The sequence below is a fragment of the Grammomys surdaster genome, unplaced genomic scaffold, assembly GCF_004785775.1.
Source record: "Grammomys surdaster isolate TR1022 unplaced genomic scaffold, NIH_TR_1.0 201, whole genome shotgun sequence".
NCBI lineage: Eukaryota > Metazoa > Chordata > Mammalia > Rodentia > Muridae > Grammomys > Grammomys surdaster.
Genome location: NW_021604646.1, coordinates 8,995,290 through 9,007,560, shown reverse-complemented (window position 1 = coordinate 9,007,560; position 12,271 = coordinate 8,995,290). Strand labels below are relative to the sequence as shown.

The 12,271-nt window shown below is 43.9% G+C and overlaps 1 protein-coding gene across 2 annotated transcripts in view; it reads left to right on the top strand.

The window, feature by feature from the left end:
• Ogfod1 (2-oxoglutarate and iron dependent oxygenase domain containing 1) overlaps positions 1 to 12,262 on the top strand; it is a 31,112-nt gene extending 18,850 nt beyond the window's left edge. For both annotated transcript variants that reach the window (XM_028770350.1, XM_028770349.1), the window contains exons 9-13: positions 1,391 to 1,470; positions 1,726 to 2,039; positions 7,174 to 7,296; positions 7,681 to 7,739; positions 8,388 to 12,262. In XM_028770350.1, coding sequence (XP_028626183.1) covers positions 1,391 to 1,470; positions 1,726 to 2,039; positions 7,174 to 7,296; positions 7,681 to 7,739; positions 8,388 to 8,549 — 738 coding nt within the window. In that variant the 3' untranslated portion in view covers positions 8,550 to 12,262. The remainder of the gene's footprint in view (positions 1 to 1,390; positions 1,471 to 1,725; positions 2,040 to 7,173; positions 7,297 to 7,680; positions 7,740 to 8,387) is intronic.
• The last annotated feature ends 9 nt before the right edge of the window (positions 12,263 to 12,271 follow it).

Below are 12,271 nucleotides of genomic sequence, written 5' to 3'. Positions count from 1 at the left end.
ATCACTTGCCTTTCTTGCTGAGTTATGAGAACTACGTGAGATATCACGTACTAACAGAGCACTTCATGACCACGGTGGATACACGGATACACATTCCCAAGAGCTCTTCCTCCATGAAAAAGGAGGAGGGGTTCTATAAACTGACTCTGTCAGAATTTCACAGCAGACATTGAATGGTACAGAATTTGAGGGGCATTATCTTGTTACTGAAATAATAACAGCTAACAACTGTCTGTAACTCCATTTCCAGGGGACCCAGTGCCTCTTCTAGCCCGCATGGGCAATGCACATATACATAAACATTCAGGCAAAGCACCCATATACACATAATAGTGTTTTAAGTAAAGCCTCCTATAGATATATTTTAATAGAAAACCAGTTTCATACATTATATTTGACTATTCTAAATTTGAAAGCTTCTTAAATGAGGGGAGAAGTGGAACCAAGAGAGTCTATCTTGTTGTGCAGGGATGTCCATTTTAGTGATACTAGCTAATGCAGTTTAACTTTTCCTCATGACATCCTAAGACTCCAAGAGGAGTTAGTGTCACTAGGAATTTGAAATGTAGTGCTTAGCAATTTCACATAAGCCAAGCTGTACAACCACTAAAAGCTGGGGAAAGGGTCAGTGGGTAAGACCATTTGTTTCATAAGCATGAGGGTCTAAGCTCAGATCCCTAGCACTCGTGTGGGCATGTGTTTGTAGAGATAAGAGGGTGAAGTTGCTGGCTTCCAACCTAGTGGGGAGAGGGTCTGGGAACCACAAGCTCCAGGCTCAGTGAAGGACCAGTGGAAGAGATGCTTCTCTGGCTTATACTCACACATGTATGGGTGCATGTATCCATGTGCACACATTCACATACGTCACACCCATATGTGCAAATAAAAATCTTTAGTAATAAATTTACAAACACTTTATGGAAATAGCCCAACAACACTTGGCTCTTTTAGGTATAGGTGCCACAGAAATCTTGTATGAAAGAGGAAATATTCAAATGGTCTCCTCAGGAATCAGCCAGCTGATACTCTACAGAGCTGCTTCTCCTCCTGGAATAGTGAGGGACTGCAGAAGGATTTGCCAACTACTACTACTACTACTACTTCTTCTTCTTCTTCTTCTTCTTCTTCTTCTTCTTCTTCTTCTTCTTCTTCTTTTAGTTTTTCAAGTCAGGGTTTCTCTGTATAGCTCTGGCTGTCCTGGGACTCACTCTGTAGACCAGGCTGGCCTCGAACTCAGAAATCTGCCTGTCTCTGCCTCCCGAGTGCTGGGATTAAAGGCATGCGGCACCACTGCCCGGCACGAAGTTTTTTCTTTTTTTTTTCTTTCCTTTTTTTTTTTTTTTTTTTTTTTTTTTTTTTTTGCCAACTTCTTTATTTGCTTATTTTCCAGCCTGAGAAATTTGCAAAGGTCTGTGAAGCCTTGGAGAAAGGAGATGTGGAATGGAAAAGCCACGGACCCCCAAACAAAAGGTAGGGGTCGCCGTCGCAGGTGGTTCCATCTGGATTTAGCATCTCCTTTTCATCCACATAGCTCATCCCTGTAGGGTTCTTGCCTTAACATTCCGTTCCCCAGGACATGCTGTATGTAGCAGTTCTTAGCAGAGACTCACCGTTTTCATAAGTTGTGCCATCGGTTAGGGAGAAAGATTCAAAGCTAATGCCCAGCTTTGACTGCATGGCACTCTAACATGTAGGAACTAAGGAGCTTGCCATTGCTGCTTTCAGATTTTATGAGAAAGCAGAAGAAGCTCATCTCCCTGATATCCTGAAGGAGTGCATGGACCTGCTTCGCTCAGAGGCACTTTTCCTGCTGCTGTCCAACTTCACTGGCCTGAAGCTTCACTTCTTGGCCCCTTCAGAAGACGATGGGACTGAGGAGAAAGGAGAGGGGGAGACAGCCAGTGCTGCTGCTGACACTGAAGAAGGGACCAGCCAGAGCCCCTCAGGGCCAGAGAATAATCAGGCAGCTGCTGGCAGCCACAGTCAAGAGAATGGTGAACAGGCAGACCCGGAACCACAAGAAGACAAAGAAAAGAAAGGTAAGCTGGTGTTAGGACTCACCTTTATTTTCCCCTGAAACCATTTCGCATTTAACTGATTTATCCTTGGGGGTCAGGATGGGCATGGTCTAAGGCACCAGACTCAAATGATTTATCGATACCCATGTAACAAGTACTTCCTGGGGATCTACGATTGCACCGTTTCCACCTCAGGAACAGGAGAACAAAACAAAGTCAGCTCCCAGGGATCTTGAGTTCTCCTAGGAGATGGCAGAGGTCACATCCATACCCAGAAAACAAAGAAAGCTCACCCAGTGCTGAAGGCTTACATAGCATCTTGAATCACTTCCCTCAGGGACATGCCCCTCACCGGCTGTTCTCATGCTCATAAAGTATACTAGCTGATCTCCTCCCCAAAATGCTCGTCTTCTCATTCAGACCTGAGCAGCGGCACTTCCTCAGAGAAGCTTTCCCACATCACCCTCTCGCCTGAGGCTGCTCAGTCATGGTCATCCTTTGTCACATGACCCCATTACAGTGCTGTGTCCATGCTGCCATGGTCTCTGTGAATTCGTACATGCATCGGTCCTGTTGGGTGTGGAAGAGTCATTTGGAGTTGTTGTTTTTGTGTGTTTGGAGTCATCCATCCCCTTTGGCTCTTAACAATCTTTCTGTCTTCTCTTCTACATAGCTCCCTGGGCCCTGAAAGGAGGGCTTGATAAAGACATCCCACTTAGGACTGAGTATTCCAAAATTTCCGTTTCTCCATATTGTCCAGTTGTGTGTATTTGTGTTAGTCTCCATGTACTGCAAGAAGGTTCTCTGACGGCTGAGCAAGATCTATGGGACTAGCAGAATCTCATTAGGAGCCATTGTTATGTTCCTTTAGCAGAACACTATTATTTGGTTTTCTGTTAGGCCTGTGATATATCCTGTCTTGGGTTTGGGCCGTGTCAGGCATGGGTTATTTCTTGTGGAGAAGGCCTTAAATCCAATCAGCACGGTGGGTTACTCCCTCGGTGTCTGTGCCACTTTTACGCCAGCATATCTTTCAAGTAGTCCTCCTTTGTAGATCACAGGGTTTGTGGCTGGGTTGATGGTTACCTTTTCTCATCTGACAGCATGCAGAGATACCTTCCAGTATCTTGAACACTAATCAGGAGGGGTGAAGCCTCTAGTTAGGCACCTCCCTGACTTCTCCATGTTCAGTGAGATATGTAAATGCTGTTTTCGGTAATAGGCCTTACCATCAGTTTATGGAGAATGACCAATAACCTTAGCAATGGCCTGAGATGTTTGGGGTTTGGAGATGCTTTGGCCAATGACTCAACTAGATGTAATCCATTCCTGGCACTGGAGGTTTCACTCGATGGCAGAAGATGGCTAGCTGGGACATTGTTGACTCCATTTATATTTCTTGCACATGTGTTTCTATCTTAGGAAACTTATACAGTAGTAGGTTTCCATATGACCCTCGAGTGGCCCTTACTGTTAGTTGTCCCTCCCCATAGTTCCATTCAGAGATACTTTCCTCTCTCTAAGTCCCTTACTCTAGCCTCTGTGGTTATATGGATTGTAGTATCAAATGCTTAAAAACTAATATCCACATATAAGAGATACCATACAATATTTGCCTATTGGGATCTAGGTTACCTTACCCAGGATTATTTTTTTTCTAGTTCTATTCATTTACCTGCAAATATCATAATTTCATTTTTAACATCTCAATAATATTCCATTGTGTAAGTGCACCACATTTTCATTATCCAGTCATCGGTTAATGGACATCTACACTGTTCCCAATTTCTGGCAATTAGGAGCAGAACAGCAAGGAACATCGATGAACGATGTATCTGAATAAGATGGGGTCCTCTAGGTACATGCCCAAGAGTAGTAGCAATCTTGAGCTAGAGCCATTCCCAGCTTCCTGAGGAACTGCCACCCTGATTTTCATGGTGGCTGTACAAGTTTACACTCTCACCTTCAGTGACCACACACATCCTTGACAACATGAGCTATCATTTGTTTTCTCGATCTTGGCCATCTGGATGGTGGTATAAGATAGACTCTCAATATTTTCAATTCCCTGATGGCTAAGGATGTTGATTTTTTTTAAAGTGTTTCTCAGCCATTTGTATTTGATCCTTTGAGATTACCTGGCTTAGTTCTGGGTTTGGTGCATAAATGTTTACGATTCCACTATCCTCTTGTGGGTTTTCCCTTTGAGTTTTTAGGGTCCTTCCCTTCTCTTCTGATTACTTTTGGTTTGAAATATCTTTTGTCAGATACTAAAATGGCTTTACCTGCTTTCTTTTTTAGTCCGGTTTCTTAGAATACTTTTTCCCATCCTTTTATTCTAAGGTGATATCTATCCCTAATGGTATGGCTTCTTGGATACATCAGAAGGCTGTATCTCTTTTCCCATCTTTTCTGTTTGTGTCTTTTTGGTGGAAATTGAGACCATTGGTATTAATAGTTATCCATGAACAGTGTTTATTGATTCTTGCTATTTATTTGTTATGGTGTGGATTTTTTTTCTTGGATTATTTATTCCTTGTTTTCTTGTGTGTAGCTAACATCTTCAGACCAAAGTTTTCTTTCTAGTGCCTTCTATAGAACTGAATTGGTAAATAAGTATTGCTTAAATTCAGTTTTATCGTGGAATATCTTATCTTTTTCCATCTATGGTGATGGATAGCTTTGCTGGGTATAGTAATCTGGGCTGACATCTGTGGTCTCTAAGAGTCTGTAGAACATCCATTCAGACTCTTCTAGCTCATAGAGTCTCCACTGATATGTCAGCTATTATTCTAATTTGCCTGCCCTTACTTGGTCTTCTCTCTGCTTCATCTTTTTCCCTTGTAGTTTTGAATATTTTTTCCTTTGTTCTATACATTTGGTGTTTTAATTATTCTGTGTCGTGTGGAATTGTTCTGGTCTTATTTATTTGTTGTTCTATATGCTTCTTGTAGGCATTTAAATGCATATATGTAAATGCCTATAAATAGCTTTATAGGCATTTCCTTCTTTGCACTGGGAAATATTTTTTCTATGATTCTGTTGAAAATATTTTCTGTGTCTTTGACCTAGGTTTTTTCTCCTTGTTATTTGTAGGTTATTCTTTTCCTAGTGCCCCTGATTTTCTGGTTGTTTTGTGTCAGAGTTTGTTTTTTGTTTTAGATTTCATATTTTCTATAACACTTCTTATCCCTTGTCCTCAGGGCCTGAACGACTCTCCCCTCCATGTCTCACACTCTGTTGGTGAGGCTTCTCTCTGAGGTTTTTGTATGACTTCCGAAATTTTTCACTTCAGTTTTTCAGATTGGGGTTTTCTTTAATTATTCTCTTTCAGTTTTCATGTCTTGAACCGTTCATTAATTCATCCCACCATTTCCTTGTGGTTTTGTAGACATTGTTAAAAGACTTATTCACATATTCTTTAAGGTCTTTGAACATAGTCATAATTGAAGCCCGTGTCTTGTATTTCAGCTGTCTTGTTTTTCCCAGACCCTGCTGTAGTAGAGTTACTGGGTTTTGGTGCAGGCATTTTGTTTTGGCTCTCCATGTTTGTATTTCTGTGCTGGTGTCTAAGCATCTGTATTATGACTGAAGTGATTCTAGGTGTTGATATCTTGGTTTCTGTTGCCCTCTCTGGATTTTAGGAAAGTGTGGTGTGGCTGTGGGTTTTCTGGTAGAGAGTGCTTCTACCGGTCAGTGGGTGGCAGAGGGGAACAGAGATGGGCCAAGCAAAAAGGCTGAGCAACTGTGGGAATGAGCTAGGGCATCCTGTCTGCTCTAAGAAGCAAGGTCCCCAGGGAGTTGGAGGCATGGCGAAAGGAGGGGCTCTTACAGGTAGGCTGCAGAAGGACAAGATGTCTGCGGAGACGAGGATGGAGGGGTTAGGGGAGCCCTGGGTCTGTACCAAGAGTTGGAGTCGTTAGGCAATGAAGGTTGGCTGAGAGGAGGGGCCCTGGAGAAATGGCTGCTGCAGGCTGAGGGTGAGAGGGAGGTGAGAGGGAGCACTCGTAGAGGAGGACAAGGATGACAGTGAGAACAGCTGTGGCACCGAGGCCCATGGTAGAAAGAGTTTCTATTTTTTGCAGCTGATATAGGAATGGTGTTAGGTTAGGAGGGCAAGCTAAGAGGGTCAGCAGGAAATAGCTAGGCTGGGTCCCTACTAAGAGGTGGAATCCTCAGGGAGTGGAGGTAGGCTGAGAGGAGAGGTCCCTGAGAGCAGGCTGTTGCAGGCTTCAGAGAGACCGGAAAGGAGAATGAAAACCGGCTTACCTGAGTCCCGTCCTAGGGTGCTCACTGGAGATCCCAGGCAGAAAGCATTTCTAGATATCTGCAGCTGACACAAAGGAATGGGGTTGGCTAGAAGGGAGAGCCGAACAGATCCACAGGAAGGAGCTAAGCCGGGTCTATAACCAAGAGGCAGTGGAGGCCACAGGGTCGCCATCTTTCTTTAAACTTTATAAAGTGTTTTGTAATTTTGTGGCACTGGGAATGGAACCCAAAACTTGGCCATGCCAGGCAAGGATTGTACCACTGAACTCTGTCCCTAACACTTAGACTTTACGAAATATTTTAGTGCTCAAAGCTGGGCATGATGGGATGCCTGTAATCCCAGAATTCAGGAGGCTGAGGGAAGAGGACTGCATTCTCAAGGCTAGTGTGGGCTTTGAAAAGACCCCAGCTCTTCCAGCTATAGCTCAGTGGTCAAGTGCTTGTCTGCCATTCCTGGCTCCTCAGCTTGACCCTCAGCAGCAGGTTATAATAATCAGTCTATCTAGCTACCTTCCATGTTCCCTGCTTTGGTGGTGACATAAGATACATAAAAGTATACTCAAGGTTTATTTATTTACTGATTCGTTTTGTGATTAAATCTCTACTTCATCTAAAATGTAAAGAGACTGAAGCTCAGCCAAGCGTGGTAGCAGGCCCCTTTAGTCACAGCATTCAATTGGCAGAGGCAGGTGACTCTCTGAGTCCAACTAGGCCTACGTAGTGAGATACCAGGGAGTGGGGGAAGTTAAAACTCAGCATTCTCCCCAGTCAATAATAAGACCTTCTAACTTCTGACTGACACAAGACCTTATGGTGTGGCCTTGTGGTCATGCATTTGTATCAAAGTTGTAAAAAGTTTACTGGGCGTTATTTTGTGTTTTCTTAGAATCAAGCATTCCCATGTGCCAGGGGGAGCTGAGGCGTTGGAAGACTGGTCACTACACATTAATCCATGACAACAGCAAGACTGAGTTTGCCCTGGACCTGTTTCTGTACTGTGGCTGTGAAGGTAGGAAGGAGTGAGGCAGTGAATCGCCTCCTTAGCCCAGGCAGCCTCTCCAGACAGAGCCCTTCCAGCTGAGCCAGTTCTTAAGTGCTTGCTTGCCTGTGGCCACAATCTCAGAATTCTAAAGGGTGGTGGGGATGGTGAGTTTCAGGCTCCCCAAATAGGATTTATTTCTGGATATGCAAAGGTTAATTCCTTTAATCTCCCCTTTCAGTATTCATTAGTAAGCCTGGGTTTCAGTTCAGCTGTCTGGGGAAATTAGGCATTTAACTGAGAGGGAATCCATGATAACAGATGCTAAAGGCCAATACAGAAGTCCCAGAGCCTGTTCAGCAGGCAGTCACTCTGGCAGTGGGAGCTCAGTGCTGTTTGTCTTTCCTTCATCAGGTTGGGAGCCGGAATATGGTGGCTTTACCTCCTACATTGCTAAAGGTGAAGATGAAGAGGTAAGTGGCTTCCTTCTCACAAGTTCTCCTTTCTAGCTCTTGACAAAGTTCTGTTCTTCAGACAACAATTTATTCACATATTGGTTTTGTTTGTTTGTTTGTTTGTTTGTTTGTTTGTTTGAGGCAGGGCCTCACTAAAGGCCCCAGGCAGGCCTCATCCTTGGCACAACACCCCTGCCTCCATCAACCAACTGCTGATGCTACAGGTGTGAGCCACCACGACTGGCAAGGAACACAAATTTTATTACCTTAGCCAGTGTTTTTAGCTGATAAATCCATGTTGGCCTGCCTCGAGGTGGCTCTAATTTTACAAGAAAATACTGAGCTTGCAGTAATGCTGTGAAAGGAAAATCAGCACATACTGTTCTGCCTTACTGGGGGCCTCTGTTAAGGGGTTCACACCCAGCACTCTTTCTAGGTAGTTGGAAACAGACACATTAGGCAAAACCTTTTCTGAGTTTGTGCTAGTGAGGCAGAGCTTCTTGGGAAATGTCTAGACAGAGAAAAGCTCGTCTCCTGATAAAAACATCTTTGGAACCTCCTCCCCAGCTCAAATACTCACCACGGAAATCGCCTGCCCTGTAGTGACTTGCTGCTGAACGGAGAATGGGCTCTGGATTCTCATGTGTCTTGTGTTTCCTGTTACAGTTGCTCATAGTGAATCCAGAAAACAATTCCTTGGCGTTGGTCTACAGAGACAGAGAAACTCTGAGATTTGTGAAGCACATTAACCACCGAAGCCTGGAGCAAAGGAAAAACTTCCCAAACAGAAGCGGTTTCTGGGACTTTGCCTTCGTCTATTACGAGTAACAAGATTGGGCAAAGCCAGCTAGCATTCACTCCAGTGCAGGGGACATGGAGTCTTGGTGGAGTGAAGGAAAGCATGGCATGCTGGGTAACAGGCTGTCCTTGCTGGCTGTGCTGGTACACACCTGTAATGCCAGCCTCAGGAGGTAGAGGAAGGGGACCTTCAGTCCCAAGGTCAGTGTGACTTACACAGTGAGACCCTGTCCCAAAACAAAACAAATCTTGGTCATCCTTTCATAAAATTCATGATTGTCCTCAATCTAGACATCATGCTAGAGCTATGTACTTATCCCTCAGTTTTTAAAAAATGTTTTCCCCTTTTGAGTTCTTTTGGTTCTATAGTAACTGCCTTGGCAACTTTCTAACTTTGGTGATTTTTTTTAAAATTTATGGCGTATATACAAAATTTAGCAGAGTAACATTTTTTTTGGATTGCGGTTTTGTTTTGTTTCTTTCGACAGGGTTTTACTATGTAGCCCAGGCTAGCTCTGAAGTACTGATTCTTCCACCTCAGCCTCCTAAATGCTGGAATTGCAGGCATGAGCCACTGCACCTACCAATTCCTGCATGCATAGTCTGTGGAACTGAGCACATAGAAGTGCTCCCAAGCACCCATCACTGCCATCTGGAAAACATCCGTATCCCATAGAGAATGGGAATGGTTTTCTGTCTTCCCAAAGGGAAATGCTGCTGCCCTTCTCTGTTGACTGTTTGCCTCACAAGTGAACCGAACAGTATGTCTTGCTTCCTAATTGGCTTGTTTCATTTAGCACAGAGTCCTCAGGGTCTATCAGCATTTCCAGTGTTTTTCTTTTTCACTCCTAAGTGGTTGTAGAAACATGTGTAACCCTCTTCATGCTGAGCCTATGAACTGTGACATAGTCGGAGTCATTACTCTGCTCCCACTGTGGGCTGAGCTCGACCCTGACTCTCAGACAGGGTATACTCAGCTAGGTAGTCTTGCTCTCTTGGAAAAGGTCTGACTGAAATTAACATAGCCCCAGGAATTCCATAGCTGCTTACTGCCCTATGTATTTCCTCTCGTGTCTACTGCCTTCTAAACCAGGAACCATGGCTTCTCTGAGTCTAGCCTCTCAGAGACTGTGCGATCCTAAATGCTGGAGGGCCAGGTGTGGAACTTGTTGCCTTTTCCTTCCTTTTGAAAGACCCCATGCTAAAAGGAGGATAAGAAGGCCTCCTTTTGCTTCTGTTCTTTTCTGTGAACTGCTCCATGGGGCTGTGGCATAGCTCTTCCCATTGTAGGGGTGTGCATGATGGCTGAGAGATGTCCTCACACCACCCCAAACGGCCTCCATTTGCTGCTTTCTTGTTTTCTGACTATCCTTGCGGGTTTCAGTAACGTCCTTATGGACTTTACTTAGTAGTAGGAAAAGCACTGGACCTTCAAGTGTCTTACTCACGACTCTCTGGCATCCTAAAAGTCCATTCAAATGCATTGTCTTTTAGATTGATGGCTTTCAATTTGTTTTATTTACCCCAGTCAGCAAAACACGTTTAACATTCATAACCTAATGGATACTTACAAGTTTTATATGTTGTAGTATTAATCATAAAACAAAGTAATTTTAAATAATGACATGAGAATATCCAGACCTAAACTGAGGGGGCCATACTTTAATCCCAGATTTTGGAAGGTAGAGGCAAGAGGATCAAGAGTTCAAGACTACCCTCCATCACACAGCAAATTCAAGGCCAGCCTGGGCAACAGTACACCTTGTCTCAAAAACAAAGATCGAGCCAGGAGTGGGAGGCATGCATCTTTATCCCAGCACTCAGGAAGCAGAAGAGGCAGACAGATCTGTGAATTTAAGGCCAGCCTGGTCTACAAAAAGGTACTATAGGACAGCCAGAGCTACTCAGTGAAACCCTGATTCAAAAAATCAAAGATAAAAGAAGACTATCCAGACCTAGTTTTAGAGTTGTCTTCCCTCGCCAGGCAGTGATGGACTGTTGCCCGTGCATACTGTTGTAGACGCCATAGCACTTTAAACAGAGTAGTGCTCAAGTAGGACTCCACATACTTTGTTGCTAATGATTAATTTTGCAACTTCCCTTTTCTGAACTGCTGCAGACTAAAGGCAGACCTGCTCTCCCCCCAGTCGAAGTGCCTGAATGGGAAGTACCCTGAAGGGTTCTTCTGTCTTCACAGCGCCTCCTGGTCTGCAAGAACGATAGAACCTGCAGGTTGCTTTTCTGCTCTGATGAGCAGCTGCTTTTTTCAGTTTGCCATGTGCCACGTTATTGATGTGTCGGTGAGATGAATGGTGTATGACAGTGGGCCCGTAAGTCTACAGTGGAGCCGAAAGATTCCTGTACTCCAGATCACTCAGAGTCACACGGTGAGCCTAGTGAGAATAGGCCACCTGTGCTGCCGCTGCATGAGAGTACAGCCCAGGCAGCTGTGCACACTACTGTCACTAGCAGGCCACCACTTTCTGTGCTTGCTCACATTACCTGCTCAGAGTGCACTGCTGTTGAGGCGGTAACTCCCATGTGCTTCAGGCAGATCCTTCACACGGTATTCAGAGGAAGGCATAGCTCCGGGGCCAGTTCTTCTGCACGTGTTGCTGCCCCGAAGACCACAGGGGAAGAACGCACAGGTAGAAGGCAGTGATGATGATGACAATCATAAGTGTGTGGGCCTGTGTGCATGTATGTGTGCGAGTGACTTAGTATTTTAACAGAAAATTCAGAAAGTTTAAAAAAATGAAAATATTTTTGTACAGCTATACAATGAAAAGTTATAAGTCAAAGTTCTAAAAGTTAAAGTTTAAAATAAAGTTCTATTACGTAAGCTAAGGCTGTTGAAGATAGAGTATTTTTAACATGTCGTCCAAGTTGGAAGGCAGAAAGCTGCTGCTTTGTCTGTTCAACCTTGCCTAAGCTTGCTATTGTTTCATTCTTGATCCTGATTGGTTGCTGTTTTGGGCATAGGGCAAGAGTCAAATGTGGGCTCTCAGTACCTCTTCTTGGTAAAAGCTATGCTATTTTCTGTGTGACCAATGGCATGTCTCTCTTAATGCACATCTAATTCTTTGTTTTCTTATTTATTGGTGTTTTTGAAATGGGTCTCTGTATACCCTAGCTCTGCCACTGCTAAGATTACAGAGTACCACTGTGTCCAGCTGTGAACTTCCAGGTCTTGTAACTCCTTTTCCGAAAGGTGTTATTCCTTCCAAAGATAACAGCTTTATATCTCTTCAAACTATATAAGTAATGCATGTTCATTGTTGAGAATTTAAAACTGTGGAAAAACACAAAAGTCAGTTGAAATCCCTGTGACAGCCCTGTGTTAGTGTGAGCGTTATCTTTGCGGCCACCCTGCACTGTATTAGGAAGCATGAGTCTTCTGTGTTCTCTCTTTCTTCCCTTTCTCCTGTTGGGTAAATACAAGGTTGTAGGGCAGTTTGTCAGGCGGGGCTTGGAAGGAGCCACTAAGGCTGCCACTGCATACAAGAATGAAAATGGTTCCCTCAGTGGGTCCTTAAGCGTGTACCTTTCAGGTTTCTTACAAATGAAAATGAGCAGCCCGGGATGCATTTGGAGATCTGTATCCAGCTAATGCTACCCCAGCTGATAGACTGCCTTTAAATTTGTTTTTCCTTAATATAAATGTTTACACATACATTTGAATGATTAAAAAATGGATATCTGTATTTTTGGTTTTCCCCACAAAATAAAAGTGTTTGTGCATTTCTGCTATG